We start from the raw sequence: 16,215 nt of genomic DNA on the forward strand, positions 1-16,215 counted from the left end.
ATGTTTGCGTTTGTTAGGTGTTTTTGGTATTTAAAAAAATAAAAGAAAAAGAAAGAAAAAATTCTTGTAGCCTGTCTAGGGGTCAGGGTGGGTGGGTGGGGATTAAAAACCAAGACCTCTTCCCTGCAGCAGAATGCAACAGCACCAGGCTGATTAAAGAGCGACAATATGGAAGACAGATGTGTGGGTGCCACACTACTGCCTTTCAGTTAAACATTGCTTGCTGTTATTTTTTTCTTCCCCTTGTAAACCTCCCAAATAAAATGATTTGCTTTCTCCAAGTTAGAAGTGTTAGCACGTCTTTTCTTTAAATATCTGTGCATGGCTGTTTTTTTCCCTGCCAATTTGCCACCATCTGTAACCCTCCCTTTGTGAGATGATCTGATGACAACAATCATCTTGGAAAGTAAAAGTGGCGGTCTGAAGCAACATGTAAAAGTGGAGTCAGAGTGTAGGCTGTGTGTGTATGTGTTGTGTATGTGGCCTGTGCACTTCGTGTGTGTGCTGTGGTATACACAACTACGTACTGGGTGTGTGTATGTCTACACTGTGTATGAGTGTGCAGTGTGCACATTCTGTGAATGTCTTAAGTGTGTGTGTGGACTATTTATTGTGGTGCCCACCTGTGTAGGGTTTACATGGTCTCTGTGTGAATATCCTGGGGACCTCTTGTGGGCAGATGGACACTTCCTATGTGCTCTGTGCCCTGTGGCTGAAGAGGGGCTGTGTGGAACGCTGGGGGAAGATTTCCCTCCCAAGGACATCATTTCTCAATGGTGTTTAACGGGGATGGGAGAGCCTGCAATTTGGGAGCCAAGGAACTGAGCCTTGGTCACAGGAACAAAAACTATGGGTGCCTTGCAAGAAGGTGCTGCCGGGATGGGAGTGGGGGGCGGGGGGGGGCGGTGCTGGCCGTGAAAAGGGGAAGGGGCTTCCGGCGTTCCTGGAGGGCTCCCAGCTCCGGGGTGGCAGGTCCAGCGCAGCTCAGCAGGGCGGACCGCGCGCGGCGAGAGCCAAGGTCTGGGCGCCTGGCAGGTGGCTGGGAGCCGCGGGCGCGCTCCACCCTTCCCCCACCACCCCGATCCCCGGGCGCGGCTCCGCTGGGGGAGGGGGACTCGGGCAGGCGGGGGCTGCGGCGGCCCAGCTAGGGGCTGCGGCAGCGACGGTGATGGCGGGCGGCGGCGGGGCCAGCGCGGGGGCCGGCCCGGGGCGGGGGCCAGCCGCTGGGAGCCCTAGGGCGCCACCCGCCCCGAATGCACCATGAGCGTCGCGCTGCAGGAGCTGGGGGGCGGCGGCGTGAGTTGGGCCCCGGGCCCCAGGGGCGAGCACCCGGGTGGAGTGGGGGCTGAGGCCGATCCGGGAGACCTCGAGGGAGCTGGCAACGGCGGGCGGGGGCTCTGGCTCGCCGGGAGGGGGTTGCATACTTGAGCGGGGTCGGGGTGGGTCGGGGTGGGGGACGGCAGACCCCCAGGCCAGAGGGCCCAGCAGGTGGGAAAGGGCCTTCGCTGCAGGGCGGAATGGGGCCGGGCCGGGTGAGGGGCCTCGGGGCAGGGCCATAGGCTCTCTCCGCCTGACCTCTGTTGGCGCCCGGATTGTCCCGCAGATGGTGGAGTACAAACGGGCCACACTTCGGGATGAAGAAGCCCCTGAGACCCCCGTAGAGGGCGGGGTCCCCCTGGACGCGGAGGAGGTGGGCAAGGGGAGTCCCCTTTCTCACCAGCCCCCTTCCCTGGCAGGACACCTGGCACACCCAGCACTCTGGGCTGTCCTGGAGGTCACCTGCCCCCACCTCTAGGCCATGACGTTGCACAAGCAGGCCCAGGGCTCAGCCTCATGGCCGCTGGGCCCAAGTCAACCCAGTTAACGTCTTTGCTGCATGGCTCTGGAACCTGCTTGTGCCTTCCCCTCAGGGAGACCTCCTGTGATCTCTGGTCCCCTGCTCTGCAGCTCTCTTTCTCTTTCTCTCTCTTCTGTCATCCTGAGCTACTTAGGTTGGATTCCGGAAGAGGACAAGACGACTCCTAGGCTCACACACACAGCTGGAGCTGGCCTTGGCAGCTGTCTCTCTACTACTGGCTGTACTGCTTCTGGGCTGCTTTGTGGCCCTGGGGATCCAGTACCACAGAGGTAGGTGAGCCCACAACTTTCACCAGCCCTCTTAGCTGTAGGGGCTCTAGACCCTGGAAGATCTTTTTAAGATTTTTCTCAGGTCGGGAGCCAGGCTTCCCCATATCCTCCCACCCTTGGCTTTTCTCTCTCCTTGTAACCTTTCTGCTGTCACGGCCCCTCCCAAAGCATTTGCCTCTCCCAGACTGACAGTCCCCTACACCCCTGGCCATGTCCCCTGCCACAGACCCATCCCACAGCATCTGCCTCACAGAGGCCTGCATTCGAGTGGCTGGGAAAATCCTGGAGTCCCTGGACCGTGGGGTGAGCCCCTGTGAGGATTTTTACCAGTTCTCCTGCGGAGGCTGGATCCGCAGGAACCCCTTGCCTGATGGGCGTTCTCGCTGGAACACATTCAACAGCCTCTGGGATCAGAACCAGGCCATTCTGAAGCACCTGCTCGGTGAGTGGGCCTGTCAGGGAGCATCGTGCCAAGTACATGCCTCCTGCATGGACGAATGAAAAAGTGGATGCCTCTGAGAACCGAGAACGTCCCTGAAGTAGAAGATGCAGAGAGCAGGGGGCACTGAGAAGTGGAGCTGGGTTCAGGGGAGTCGGGAGCCTCTGGGTATAGTGGAAGGGCTCCTGTCTGCGTTATTGAGGCATGGGAGGCACCAGGGAGTCTGTTATGCTTAGATATCTTTGAGGGTCTCCAGGGGGAGAGGAGAGGAAGCCACAATAAGGTTCAGACAGTCTTCCTGAGTCTATGATAGGAGGAATGCTCATTGATAAGGCACGGAGAGGGACTGTGATCTAGGGATTCCTCCTCAGCAGTTAACCTCATAGCTGCCTGGACACTGTGCTCTGCCCCACAGAAAACCCTCCCTTCAATTCCAGCAGTGAAGCTGAACGGAAGACACAGCGCTTCTACCTGTCCTGCCTGCATATGGAGCGCATTGAGGAGCTGGGAGCCCAGCCGCTGAGAGACCTTATTGACAAGGTGGGGTCCCTGGGTGGCCTGTGGGCAAGCGAGCAGAAGGTGCCTCGAGAGAGGATGCAGCCCGAGGAAGCAGTGGGGGCCTCTGCACCAATGGGTTCCACTGATGATCTCTCTTCAGATTGGCGGCTGGAACATTACGGGGCCCTGGGAACAGGACAACTTCATGGAGGTGCTGAAGGCAGTGGCTGGGACCTATAGGGCCACCCCCTTCTTTACTGTTTACATCAGTGCCGACTCTAAGAGCTCCAATAGCAATATTATCCAGGTGCTGGGCTGGGGATGGGCAGGGAGGAACTTAGAGTCCTCTCCCCTGAAACAGGTGGGCTGGGCTGGGTGCCTCCTTCCAGGCTCTGGAAGGGGAGAGGGAGGAGTGTCTTACCCCCTTTTCTTCCTGTTGCAGGTGGATCAGTCTGGGCTCTTTCTGCCCTCTCGTGATTACTACCTAAACAAGACCGCCAATGAGAAAGTAAGGAGCATCCTCGTGCTCTCCCCACTCCCAATCAGCTGAGCTGGGTTGATCCCTCTTTACTTTTCCCTTTACCCAGGGTCAGATGGGGGAAGGTGAACCTATCCCTTTGTCTAGTGGCCAACTCTGTCCTCCCTCCTTCCCTTCCTCCCTTCCTTCCTATTAGTCATCCAGAGAACATATCTTGGGTACCTACTGTGTGCGAGGTACAGTGAGGGAATTCGGAGATGCAAGCTTCAGATCCCTTGTCACAGGAAGCTTTCAGTGTAGGTGGGTTTAAGGGCCCAGATAGCTAAGGACAAGGCTCAAAAGAGAGTGTCTAGGACTTAGAAGAAGAGAGACTCAGCTAGCCAGAGAAGGTTTCCTGAAGAGATTACAGTTGAGCTGGGCCCTGGTAGAATATGTAGAAGCAGATGAGAGCATGCTGGGTACATAGAACATTTTAAACAAAAGCATAAAGGAGGAAAAGGCTAAGGTGTGTTTGAGCTATGGGAAGGGGTTCAGTTTGGCAAAATGTAGAGCTCAATGCACACAAGAGACTGGAAAGGTGAGCTGGGACCATTTATGGAGGGGATTTTGCATGCCACACTGAGGAGTTTATTCTGTTGGCTTCAAGGAACTATTGTAGACTCTTGAGCAGAGAGGTAGTAACCCAATGAGCTCTTTGGCTGGGTTATGAGAATTAGATGTGAGAGATGGAGCCTAGAGATGATTTAAGAGTCTTTACAGTACTCTAAGCATTAAGTTGGCTTAAACAATGGGAATCTATTGGCTCATGGTTTTGAAGTTAGGAAAAGTCCATATCAAGGTATTATCAAAGTGATGCTTTCTCCCTCAAAACTGTGGCATTCTGTGGATGGCTGCCAATAATCCTTGGACCTTGGCTTTCCTGTCACATGACAGTGCATGTGGCAGCCTTGCCTAGTTTCTCCTTTCTCTTCCGGGTTCCACTGACTTTCAGCTTCTGACTGCTCCCTCTGGCTTTCTCTCTCTGTGGCCTTCCCTAGGAGGCCATCAGTAATAGGATTAAGATCCATCTTGATTCAACTGGGCCACACCTTAACTGAAGTAAACTCTTCAAAAGTCCTATTTACAAGAGTTCACACCTACAGTCATGGATTAAGTTTAAGAACATGTTTTTCTGCCACCCCGGGGCTCAAATTTGATAGGTGGCAGAGAGAATGTTAGGAAGGAAAGGATGAAAGAATTACGGCAGAATCACAAGTTGGTGGTGGCAGAAGAGAAGAGAAGAGGAAGGGGAGGAAAGAGGCAAAAGTGGTTGAGGCTCTAAGGCTGAGTGATGGTGTAATGGAGGGATTCTTGGAGAATCAGGGGTGCTTGAGGGCATGTTGGGGAAGAGGAGACAGTGTGATGTCATAGGAAAAGGGAAGACTTTGGAGTCAGACCTGGATTTCAATCCCAGCTCTGCTACTTGGTAAAAGTTTATTAATCTTTCTGAGGTTGAATTTCCTTCATTCACAGAATGGGGTTCACAGCATGTATCTCCCATGGTATTTGGGAGAGGTGCAAGCTAAAGCTCCTTCATATGGCAGACACTCAGGAAGTGCGAACCCCTCGTTTTATACATATGAATTTGAAGGGTGTGGGTGCCATATATATGGAGAGGTCAGCAGGCAACTGTGAAAACGTGGAATTCTAGAGAGGGGACAGGCCTAGAGAAAGCCAGGGACTTGAGGAGTCCTTAGAAACCTAGAAAATGACTTGAGTGGATGAGCTGAGGGAAAGAACAGAGAAAAGAAAGAGGCCCTTGTATGAAGTAGACTGCCATAGAGTGGGAAAAAGTCATTTGTCCTTCTTTCATTCATTCAAAGATGTTTACTGAACATTACTTGGCACAGTGGTGAATGAGACTTTGTCACTGAAACCTCTAAATGGGGGAGAAAATGTGAAGCAATTATACATGTATCTTACTTACAGTTGTTTGGACTATTCTTGAAAATAAATATGGGGTTCTGAGCCTGAGTATAACATGGAACCACCCTAGACCGAGGGTGAGGGTGGGCTTCAGCAAAGAAAGGTGGATCCAGGCAAAAGGAACAGCTCGTGCAAAGGCTCAGAGTAGGGAAGGGGAATGGTGCACTGAAGGACCAGAGAGGGGAACAGGAAATGAGGATGGGCCAAATCGTTCTGAACAGGTCATAGCTGTATAGAGGACCTTGTGCAGGACCATGTGAGTCAAGCTCAGGATTTGGGATCTATCCAAAAGGAAATGGAAGGGAAAACTCAAAAATGCGAGCGTGGTTTGAACAGATTTGTGGATGGGAGTTTTAAAAAGAATCACATCACCTGAGTCAGGGTTGGAAAGGCTTTTGAAAAAGCAGGAAGGAACCACATCATCCAGCACTTCAGAGAGTTGAGGAGAATGCCTTGGATTTGGCATTCAGTGTGTCAATGATTGCCTTGGCAGGACGTCTCCTGTGCCAGGATCTGGGGGAAGCTGCAGTGCAAAAGGTTAAAAAGCAGGTGGTAAGGAAGGGACCAACTTTTCTCCCATCCCGTTTAAAGACAAGATAAAAACGTAAGAGTAAAGCAGCGTTCAAGGACGTCTCAAGCTGAGGATAATAGTAATGGAAGTCTTAAGCTGAGAGTAAGGAGGTGGGGAGAGAAAGGGGTAATGTGGGCAGGTGGCAGGGCCAAAGTCACTGGTTGATCTAAACTCCCCACACTTTGGGAGCTGGGATGATTGTTCTTCCACTGATACCAGCAGCAAGGAAGAGTAGGGGTGGGGAAAAGGAGAAATTTTGATGTACAGAGGATAGATATTAAGGGATCTAAAGCATCTCAGTGAAGTAAGAGATGCCGTTGGCAGTTAAGGGAGCCAAGGATGGGGCTTCATGGTAGGAGGGTGGACTGGTTCCTGGGAAGAAAGCCTTAGAGGGTCATTGCCGAGCAGTGTGGAGGGTCTGTTTGCACGTTTTCATCCCTTCATTCAATAAATGTTTACTGAGCACTATGTGCCAGTCACCCTGCTAGAGCCTTAGAGGATAACAGCAAACAAAGTAAACAGCCTCTGCCCTCTTGGAGCTCAAGTGCAGCAGCAGGGGAGGCAGCATGCATCTGTTCCCAGCCTGGGTGGTATACTAAGGGCTGGACCCTGGAGTCATCAGGCTTGGTTGACATTAGGACTCGGCTCCCTGCTAGTTTTCTTATGAGTTACGTCATGTAACCTCCCCAAGGTGGTTTCCTGATTTATAAAATATGACTAATAATATCTGCTTTGTGGAGTTGCTATGAGGGGAGAAAAGATACATTACAGGTAAAGCCCCTAGCAGAGAGTCAGATAAGTATGTACATATGTGCTCACTGAATATTTCTTCTCTGTGCTTTTTTCACCCTTGGTGCTCAGAGGGGCATGGAGAAAGCAGAAAATTGAGGCCTGGCAAGATGGAAGGTAGAAGGGAGTTGTAGCTACTGTGGACCAAACTCCGATGGAGTCCACTCAGCTCATGGTCACTGATGGGCTGGGCAAACCAGAAGGGCTACAGGAAATGAGAAGACAGAGCAGTGTGAGAAGCAGTTCTCTCCACTGGACAGTTATTTACAGAGCACCTGTCCTGTGCCTGGGACTGTTCCAGACCTAGAGATACAGTGCTGGATGAGCTAGACAGGGACCCTGCTCTCCTGGAACTTCCCTTCTCCTTGAGGAAACAGATAACAAGTGCACAAATAAGATAATAGTAGGTGTTAATAAACACTATGATAGTAAATGAAACCAGGTGGTCCAACAAGGCTTCTATAAGGAAGGTGAGCAGCAGAGATAATGGGCAGTAGTGGTGGCCAGAACAGATCCTCTCAGCCTCAGACGGAACTTGTTGCTGGGTTCTGAGGGCTTCTCTGGGCCTTGACAGGTGCTCACTGCCTACCTGGACTACATGGAGGAGCTGGGGATGCTGCTGGGTGGACGGCCGGTCTCCACACGGGAGCAGATGCAGCAGGTGCTGGAGCTGGAGATACAGCTGGCCAACATCACAGTGCCCCAGGACCAGCGCCGTGATGAGGAGAAGATCTATCACAAGATGAACATCGCTGAGCTGCAGGTGGGGCAGGCTAGAGAGAGCTGGCTAAGGCCAGCCCCTGGCCTCCGTGCCATCTTCCTGCAGCACCCCGTCCCTTTGTTTCCTCGCTTTTCTGAGCGTCCCAGCTGCACCTCTGCTCTTCTCGAAAGAAAAGTGGTGTCCATTTTAGGCCACTTCTCATTGGGTGGTCCCTTTCCTGTGGCCTGAGAATGCAGGGGGGTGTGATTTAAAAATCTATAGCAACTTGTACAAGATGTCCCTGGAACAATCAGAATAGATACCGAAGTAGGCTCCTGGAAGTCTCTTACTGTGCCAGCCATCAGTCCTTTGGTTGCTGGATTACAGATAAGTTCGGGGAGGCCTGAGGGAAGGGCCTGGTATGCAGGAACCCTGGGGAGGTCACAGGTGCATGGTATTTTATCCTCTGCTATGGAAACATTTAAACATCTGTACCCCAGTTGCATATAAGACATAGAGGGTTCTCCTTGTCTGGTAAGTGTCTGGGCTCCCAGACTGAGGGGAAAGGTTTTATTACAGGAGGGGATCACCAAGCAGTGAGTAGCTGTTGCTATGGCAATGGGAAAGCTCCTAGGCTACAGCCTATCAGTGGGGGTGGGGGGCTACTGGAAGCCAGGTGGGTAGGCAGGGAGGCTTGAGACCTGTTTGTTCCCAGGCCCTGGCACCCTCCATGGACTGGCTTGAGTTCCTGTCTTTCTTGCTGTCACCGCTGGAGCTGGGGGACTCAGAGCCTGTGGTGGTGTATGGGACAGATTATTTGCAGCAGGTGTCAGAGCTCATCAGCCGCACGGAGCCAAGGTGGGGCACTCAGGGCTCTGTGGGGCTCTTAGGCAGGAACGGGGCATATAGGACTGGCACAGTCAGACACAGAGCAGTATTTGACTACTGCTGGGCCTTACAAACATCAAAAAAGAATATCTGCAGGCTCTTCTCCCCCAGGCCGGGGCTTTAGGGCACTGCCTGTGATCTCTGCTCCCACACCTTGCTCCAGCCTGACTTGTGCAGGGTGAGAGAGAGGGATTCTGGGACAGCCCCTGTGCATGCCTGTCAGGACTCCTTCTGCCTGCACGTTCCTGGGGCTGCTTTGGGGTGGAAATGGAACCCCACATCCTCCTTCCTTATGTTCTGGTCTGGATACCAGTGTCCTGAATAATTATCTGATCTGGAACCTGGTGCAGAAGACAACCTCCAGCCTGGACTGGCGCTTTGAGTCTGCACAAGAGAAGCTGCTGGAGACCCTGTATGGCACCAAGAAGGTGGGCTCTCTGGCTCTTCCCCCACCTTCTGATCCATTCTAGCTGATGCTTCGCACCTACTGTGTCGGGCACTTTTTTTTTCCTCATAGGAAAGTACAGAACACAAGATTTGAAATCAAGCAGGCTTGGGTTCTAATCTCAGCTCTTCCAATTTTTAGTTTATGGGACCTTGGCCATGTCACCCAGCCTTTCTGACTCTCCGTTTCCTAGACTGTAAAGCAGGAATACCTTTTAGGGTTGTGATGAGGACTAACTGAGTTTATGTAAATAAAGCACCTACTCAGTACAGCATGGTGTTGATGATAATGAAGACAATGATGAATGAATACAGTTCTCAGTTTCTAGATGCCCTGTTAAGTATGAGAAATGGATGTGTGCTGATATTTTGAAAGAAAGCTATTTTTGCTATAGGAAAGAGGTAGTGACAGCACATTTTACCAGGGGGGATGGTGGTGAGAGCATCAGAAAGGCTTCTCTGAGGAGATGACATTTGAAGAATGAGTTCACCAAGAAAGCAGGGTGGAAAGGGCATTCCAAGCTGGAGGAACAGTGTGAAAGAGCATGGTGGGTTTGCATGTGTTCTGGCGTGAGCTTGAAAACAGGGCAACAGAGAGCCTGAGGTTGGTGAGGTGGGCAGGGACCAATCTGTGAAGGGATCTGAATGCTGTGTTAAGAAGTTTTGCTTTGATTCTCTCAGGGACGGGGAGCCATGTGATGGTTTTAAGCAATGGAAAATGGTCAGGTTTACGTATTAGATGAAATCTCTGGCAACTAAATGAGAGACGGAGGAGAGTTGGCCGGGGTAGGGGTAGGGTGAGAATGCAACCAGGATGTCTAGTGAAGAGGCAACTTCAATCTTCAGGCGAGAGATGATAGTGTCCTCAGTCAGGGCAGTAGCAATGAAGTGGACAAGGAAAGATGAATTAGAAGTAAGATTAGTGGAAATTGATGGTGGATTGAATGAATGTGGGGATTAGGGAGGTCGGCTTTCTGACACGGGGGACTAGATAATGGAACTGAACAAAGAAACTTCTGAGTGCCAATGGGCCTCTTAGACACTGAAGAGGAGAGCCTTGAGAATAGAGTGGGCAGCGCACGGTTCCTCCTGACGTTGCATACTTTGAGATGTTGCCCTTCATTTTCCCTGGAGTCCAAGGGAAAGATGACACCCCAAACCCAGGCCATGGTTGTCCAGAGCTGAAAGGGCCTAGCCCCAGAGACAGAGGGGAGAGAGCCGGCTGTGGGAGACCTGGCTCTTTGTCCCTTGACAGTCCTGTACACCAAGGTGGCAGACCTGTATCTCCAACACGGACGACGCCCTTGGCTTTGCTTTGGGGTCCCTCTTTGTGAAGGCCACATTTGACCGTCAAAGCAAGGAAATTGTGAGTCTCCAAGCTTCTTCCAATACTACTACTTTTTTTTTTAACTCACTGTTCATATATGTGTGTGTATAGAAAAAAACTGGAAGGAAATTCAGCAAATTTACAGTAATGGGATTATGAGGGTCTTTTGTCTTTTAAAGTTTTCTGTATTTTCCAAATTTTCTACAATGAACCTATTTACCTGTATAATTAGAAAAAGTAATATTTCTTTATTAGGAAATGATAATGTATGACTTAAAGTATTATCTATAAGGATGTTTATGGCAGTGTTAATTATAATAGGGGAAAATGAAAAGAGCTTACATGTCCAGTTGTGATTGGGATGGGTCATGAGGCAGGCTTAAAACTGATGCTCTATTTTTAAGTTAAAATGAAGAAGCAGATTACAAAAAATACATCTATTGTGCAGCATAATTCTGCATTATATATTTATATCTGAGCAGCGGAAAATACTAGATGTAGATCCTCAAAATGTTAAAAGAAGTTATGGGATGAGTGATGGGATTAAAAATGATCACTATTTTCTTCTCTTAGTTCTCAATTTCCTTTTAATGCTTTCCTTTTGTAATCAGATAAAAACTAATACACTGTATTTTGTAATTATTACATTAATTTAACCAGTGTACTATCAACCGTAATGGTTAATTGATTGGGGGGGGAAAAAAGCCACCCACACTCCCAGTACCTTCCCAAATCATGTTTCCTCCCCATTCCCCCCAGATTGCCTTATTTCATGAGTCCAGGCACTCCTCCGTGCCCCATGCCTCTCTGGAGGGATGGGATAAGGGCGCTAAGACAGGCGGGGAGGGGGAGGCAGTAAGTGTGGGCGGGAGACTGACTGTGCCCTTCCCTCCCAGGCAGAAGGCATGATCGGTGAGATCCGGACAGCCTTTGAGGAGGCCCTGGACCAGCTGGTCTGGATGGATGAGAAGACCCGCCGGGCAGCCAAGGAGAAAGTGAGCTGAGGCTAGCGTAGGGACGCCACCTGGAGGTGGGAGCAGAGGATACAGTTTGGTTGCGAGCCTGGAGAGAGAAACCCGTGACCTTTTCTTCTCAGGCAGACGCCATCTACGACATGATTGGTTTCCCGGACTTCATCCTGGACCCCAAAGAGCTGGATGATGTCTATGATGGGGTGAGTGTCTCTGTTCCTAACAGAACTGCAGCCCCTTGGGGAGCACTGTTCTCTGGACTCAGGATTGGAACTCAAGCACTGGGAGGGAAGGAGGCAGATGCAAGCTTTCTCAAGTACCAGCTCTGTGCCAGACAGCAATAAAATATTGTGCTTACAAACAGGGATTTGGAATTAGACTTGAGTTAAATCCTGTTTCTACCCCGAAGTAATTATGTAACCTTGAAAGTGTCATGTAACCTCTCTGAGCCTCTGTTCCTTCATCTGTCAAATGGGAGGACCTACCAGTGCCTATCTCATAGGGTTGTGAGAATACAAGGAGGCAGTAGGTGAAAACAAATGACAGCACCTGCAACATGAGAGGGACTCTTTAAATATTGGCAACTATTATTTATTTTTACTTATAATCTCATGTAATCTACATTATAATATTGTGAAGTATTTTTTTTACTCCCATTTTATAGTTGAGGCAACAGGCCCAGAGGAGCTAATTAGCCACCCAACTGGGGCTGTTATGCTCTCCAACATGTTCTCTAGCTTGCTTTCTCCCTCCTACCATTGCCACAGTATGAAGTTTCTGAAGATTCCTTCTTCCAGAATATGTTGAATCTGTACAACTTTTCTGCTAAGGTGATGGCCGACCAGCTCCGCAAACCTCCCAGCCGGGACCAGTGAGAATCGGGCGGGGAGGCTTCAGGCACTTGGGACAGCAGGAGAGGTGGGGGAGGAGGTTTCCAAGACTGGGGAAAGGGGGTGCAAGACTGATCCCGGACCAGAGGTGCAAGGCCCTTTTAGGAGGTAGGTCAGGGCTGCTGGGCTGGGACGGGCACCAGGAAGGTGAAAACCACCTGGGGCTCAGCCTCCCTCTCCCCCAGGTGGAGCATGACCCCCCAGACAGTGAATGCCTACTACCTTCCTACCAAGAACGAAATTGTCTTCCCTGCCGGCATCCTGCAGGCTCCCTTCTATGCCCGCAGCCACCCCAAGTGCGTCTGAGGTGGAAGGGGCTGAGTGCTGGGGCCTGGGAAAGCTGGGAGCAAGGCCACAGGTGAGTCAGAAACCCGCCCCCCCCTTGCGTCCTCACTCGGCGTTCCTCACCCACCAGGGCCCTGAACTTTGGTGGCATCGGTGTGGTGATGGGCCATGAGTTGACACACGCCTTTGATGACCAAGGTAGGGGCCCAGGAATTGTCCTTCCTGTCTAGAGTTCCCCATGGGTCCTGCAGGCCTTAGGATGTTGGGGGCTGGGCCCCAGGGCCTCTGGAGTCTGTGGTGCAGGGCTGGTGAGGTGCAAAGGTGAGTTCTCCTCAGGCCGTGAATATGACAAGGAAGGGAACCTGCGACCCTGGTGGCAGAATGAGTCTCTCGCAGCCTTCCGGAACCACACGGCCTGCATGGAGGAGCAGTACAGCCAATACCAGGTGAATGGGGAGAGGCTCAACGGCCGCCAGACGCTGGGGGAGAACATTGCTGACAACGGGGGACTTAAGGCTGCCTACAACGTGAGTGGCCCAGCCAGCCCTCCCGGGGGAAAGGGCACTACCGGGAGCTGCACAGGCCCTGATAGACTCCGTGTCCCTTCCACCCGACCCCAGGCTTACAAAGCGTGGCTGAGGAAGCACGGGGAGGAGCAGCGGCTGCCAGCCGTGGGCCTCACCAACCACCAGCTCTTCTTTGTGGGATTTGCCCAGGTATTGCGCTCATGGAGGCCCGTCGTCCACCCTTCTTTCCCACTTACTTCTGAGTGTGCCACAGGAAGAATTCTGGGGCATGCGGGAGAGGGGGAGGGAAGTAGGGCCAAAGTTGGGTGTAGAAGGTGGGCAGGGGGGCTTCTGCCAGAGCCTCTCAACTGAGGGCCATGAAAGCTGTCTGAGGAAGCCAGGGGAGGGCGATCGCTTCAAATAGGATTTTGCAGACCTCAGATGGCAGGGCCATCCCCTGGAGGGGGCAGGGCTGGGCAACGGGCATCCATCCTCAAGCTGTTCCTGTGAGATAGGTAAGGAGGAGGAAACTAAAGCTTGGGAAGGCAAAGCGGCTTTACAGGAGTAAAGTGGAGGAGCTGGACCCAGGCAAGGTCTCCTCTAGGCACTTTGCCATGGCAGGGAGCCTCTGGGAGCTCTGCTTTCTTTCCTCAGATGGGTCCATCCTGGGCAACCCATTGTTCAGGGAAGCTTTGAGAAGCCTTCAAGGAGTTTGAGAGGGAGGGCATGTTCCTCTCCCTTGAGGCTGATAGCAGAGGGGTTGGGACTGAGATTCTGGCCCAGCCTGTCCAGTCTTCCCGAGGCCTGGAGAAAGCAGGGCTCGAGTCCTCCTAAGCCAAGGGACTGGAGCAGCGCTGGTGGCTTTGCCCGCCATGCAGCTGTGCTGCAGTGGAGTCTATGGCCCTGCCCTACACTGGGCACCATTTGTCCCCGTGTCTGTCCTGGCCCACAGGTGTGGTGCTCAGTCCGCACGCCAGAGAGTGCTCACGAGGGGCTGGTGACCGACCCCCACAGCCCTGCCCGCTTCCGCGTGCTGGGCACGCTCTCCAACTCCCGAGACTTCCTGCAGCACTTCGGCTGCCCTGTCGGTGCCCCCATGAACCCAGGGCAGCTGTGTGAGGTGTGGTAGGCCTGAGTGGGGGTGGGGGGAGAGGTGTCCACCATCACCGTGGCCTGGAGCCTCCTACTAAAGCTCCTGGTGAGGCTGTTAGCTCCAGTTAGGAGAAGGCAGATGTAACCTGAGCTGGGTCCATCCAGCCCTCCACACCCAGGTGACATGAATCCCAGCTGCCCCCAACCACCACGTTGTGCCTCTGCTCTGGGGGTGCCCCTGCCTCCAGCAGAGCCCTCACCATTCACTGTGACATCTTTGGTGTCGTCATCCCCAGGCACTGACATGAAGGAGGCCTGGGATGGGGGAAACCTATAAGTTCCCATAGGGGGAGTCCACCTCTTCTGGCCCCAGGCTCACTCAGTTTGGTAGCCATGGGCATGCTGGGCCTGCACTCCTCTGACCACACAGGCCCTGGTGGTGTGCCTCCCACCTTTTCCCCAAGGCCCTCTCTGTGCCCACTTGGGAATGGACTCACCTCCCTTCAGCCCCACCCTCAGGGGCTGCTCCCCTCCCCCATGCTCCTGCTGCCCTCAGCACTGCTGCCACCCCTTACTGACTGGCCAGCTATGTTCAGCTCTCAGTGGAAGCCTGATGACCTTTGCAGCCTTTTTTCTGCCTCCCTGTGTCCCTGGACTGAGAGGGGAAGTGCATACATGTAGGGGGTGCTGGTACCTGTTTCTTAGGGGGTGACTGAATCTCCCTGGACCAAGGAGGAAAGTGGATAGAACAGGGAGAGGGAAGGACAGATTTATTTTTACAGGAAAGAGGGTGGGAGGGAGTGGTCTTGGCCCTGTGGGACCCTATGCCAATAAATAGATGCACATGAGTCAGTCTGTCTCTTCCTTCAGTCCTTCAATTTATTCATTCTCTCATTCTACCAGTATTTATTGATCATCTACTATAGGCTGGGCACTCCTCTAGACACTCATTTACACATGCACCAGACACAGGGCACTGAGAGTTGCAGCTCAGAGCATACAGAGAGAGGCGGGATGGAGGAATGGAATAAACGAGTTTGGCCAGGAAGAGACTATCCCCTGCTTGCTGTGGTCATTTCCCCATCGCTGGTTGTCCTACAGCCAGAAGGATTTGCTACTCCCCTCCACTGGTGCATGCAGCCAAGCCTGGTGCTGAGTCTGGCTAACTACTGAACCAGGGTGGGCCTGGAAGATGAGTGGTTCCTACCTTGCAGTATAGGAAAGCCCTGGCCAAAGTAGCATGCCAGTGCCTTAGAGCCTGGAGCACCTGCCTCTGCTCCTGGCTGAGAAATCAAGCATTTCCCCATGGCCTCACAGGCTCAGAGCTCCTGACAGATGCTTCCACCAACGCATACCCATTGAGGCCCAACAGGTGCCAGCCATAGAGACTACAAATATGGCTACCATCTTTCAGAGGGAGGGAAGGAAAGGAGCATTTATTGAATATCTCTTGTATTTCAGGCACCTGTGCTAGGTGACTAATTTCTTTACTCATTCATTCATGAATTAATTCATGCACTCATAGTTTTATTTTAAGTGTATTGATTACCAGTGATGTGCCAGTCACAGATGAATAATATGGTTCCTACCCTCAGGGAACATTTCATCTTCTGGCACTTTAACCTCATGAACTCATTTATTTCTCATAGCAGCCATATTTTGTGAGTACTCTAGTTTCCATTTTTCAGATCTAAAATTAGCCAAATTATTGCAATCAAAGAGAGCTGGATTGAAATTGAAGCTCTTCTAGCTGTAGGAGCTCAAGTCTGTTATCTGACCTCCCTGAGCCTGTTCCTTCATCTGTAAAATGACAAATAGAGCAAAACAGTGAAGAGTCCAGTCTAAATTTTCTTTAAGACTCAGTGTTCTGCAAAGTATAGGAAGGAATGGGTTTGTTGAGTCTGGAAGAGGAAGAGTGAAGTTTTGGCAGTGATCTGCTGGAGTCTGTAGCCTTTTTGTGATGGCACCAGCATGTGTCCTATAGCCTGTATCCTGCCCCAGCTCTTCAGGGCATTGGACTGTTCTCATAAAGAGCTGCATGTGGGCCTCTGTCACGTTCCCTGGAAGTGCTGACTGCTCACTAAGGGAAGGAAATAGGTGACTATTCATTCAGGAGCAAAGTAGGCTTTGGTACTGCAAGACCAAGGGACAGCACAGCCTTGGAGAGTATGACTCCAGGAGAGGCCATAAAATGCATTGGAAAGAGCCAGGACCATCACATTCTGGAGACCTGGTTTTGGCTCTA

General features: G+C 51.8%; 1 protein-coding gene across 1 annotated transcript; it reads left to right on the plus strand.

Annotated features, from left to right (window-relative positions):
- Positions 1-639: 639 nt before the first annotated feature.
- ECE2 (endothelin converting enzyme 2) lies at positions 640-14,778 on the plus strand. Its single transcript, XM_077117739.1, is given in 21 exon segments — positions 640-868; positions 1,604-1,700; positions 1,703-1,750; positions 1,753-1,812; positions 1,984-2,127; positions 2,354-2,569; positions 2,982-3,106; positions 3,225-3,371; positions 3,507-3,572; positions 7,442-7,630; positions 8,283-8,425; positions 8,769-8,883; positions 10,155-10,265; positions 11,123-11,221; positions 11,323-11,400; positions 11,965-12,068; positions 12,273-12,383; positions 12,503-12,570; positions 12,709-12,899; positions 12,993-13,088; positions 13,831-14,778. Coding segments are annotated over 20 exon segments (2,385 nt in total). The 5' UTR covers positions 640-868; the 3' UTR covers positions 14,008-14,778.
- The last annotated feature ends 1,437 nt before the right edge of the window (positions 14,779-16,215 follow it).

This window comes from Tamandua tetradactyla, chromosome 10, assembly GCF_023851605.1.
Source record: "Tamandua tetradactyla isolate mTamTet1 chromosome 10, mTamTet1.pri, whole genome shotgun sequence".
Taxonomy (NCBI): domain Eukaryota; kingdom Metazoa; phylum Chordata; class Mammalia; order Pilosa; family Myrmecophagidae; genus Tamandua; species Tamandua tetradactyla.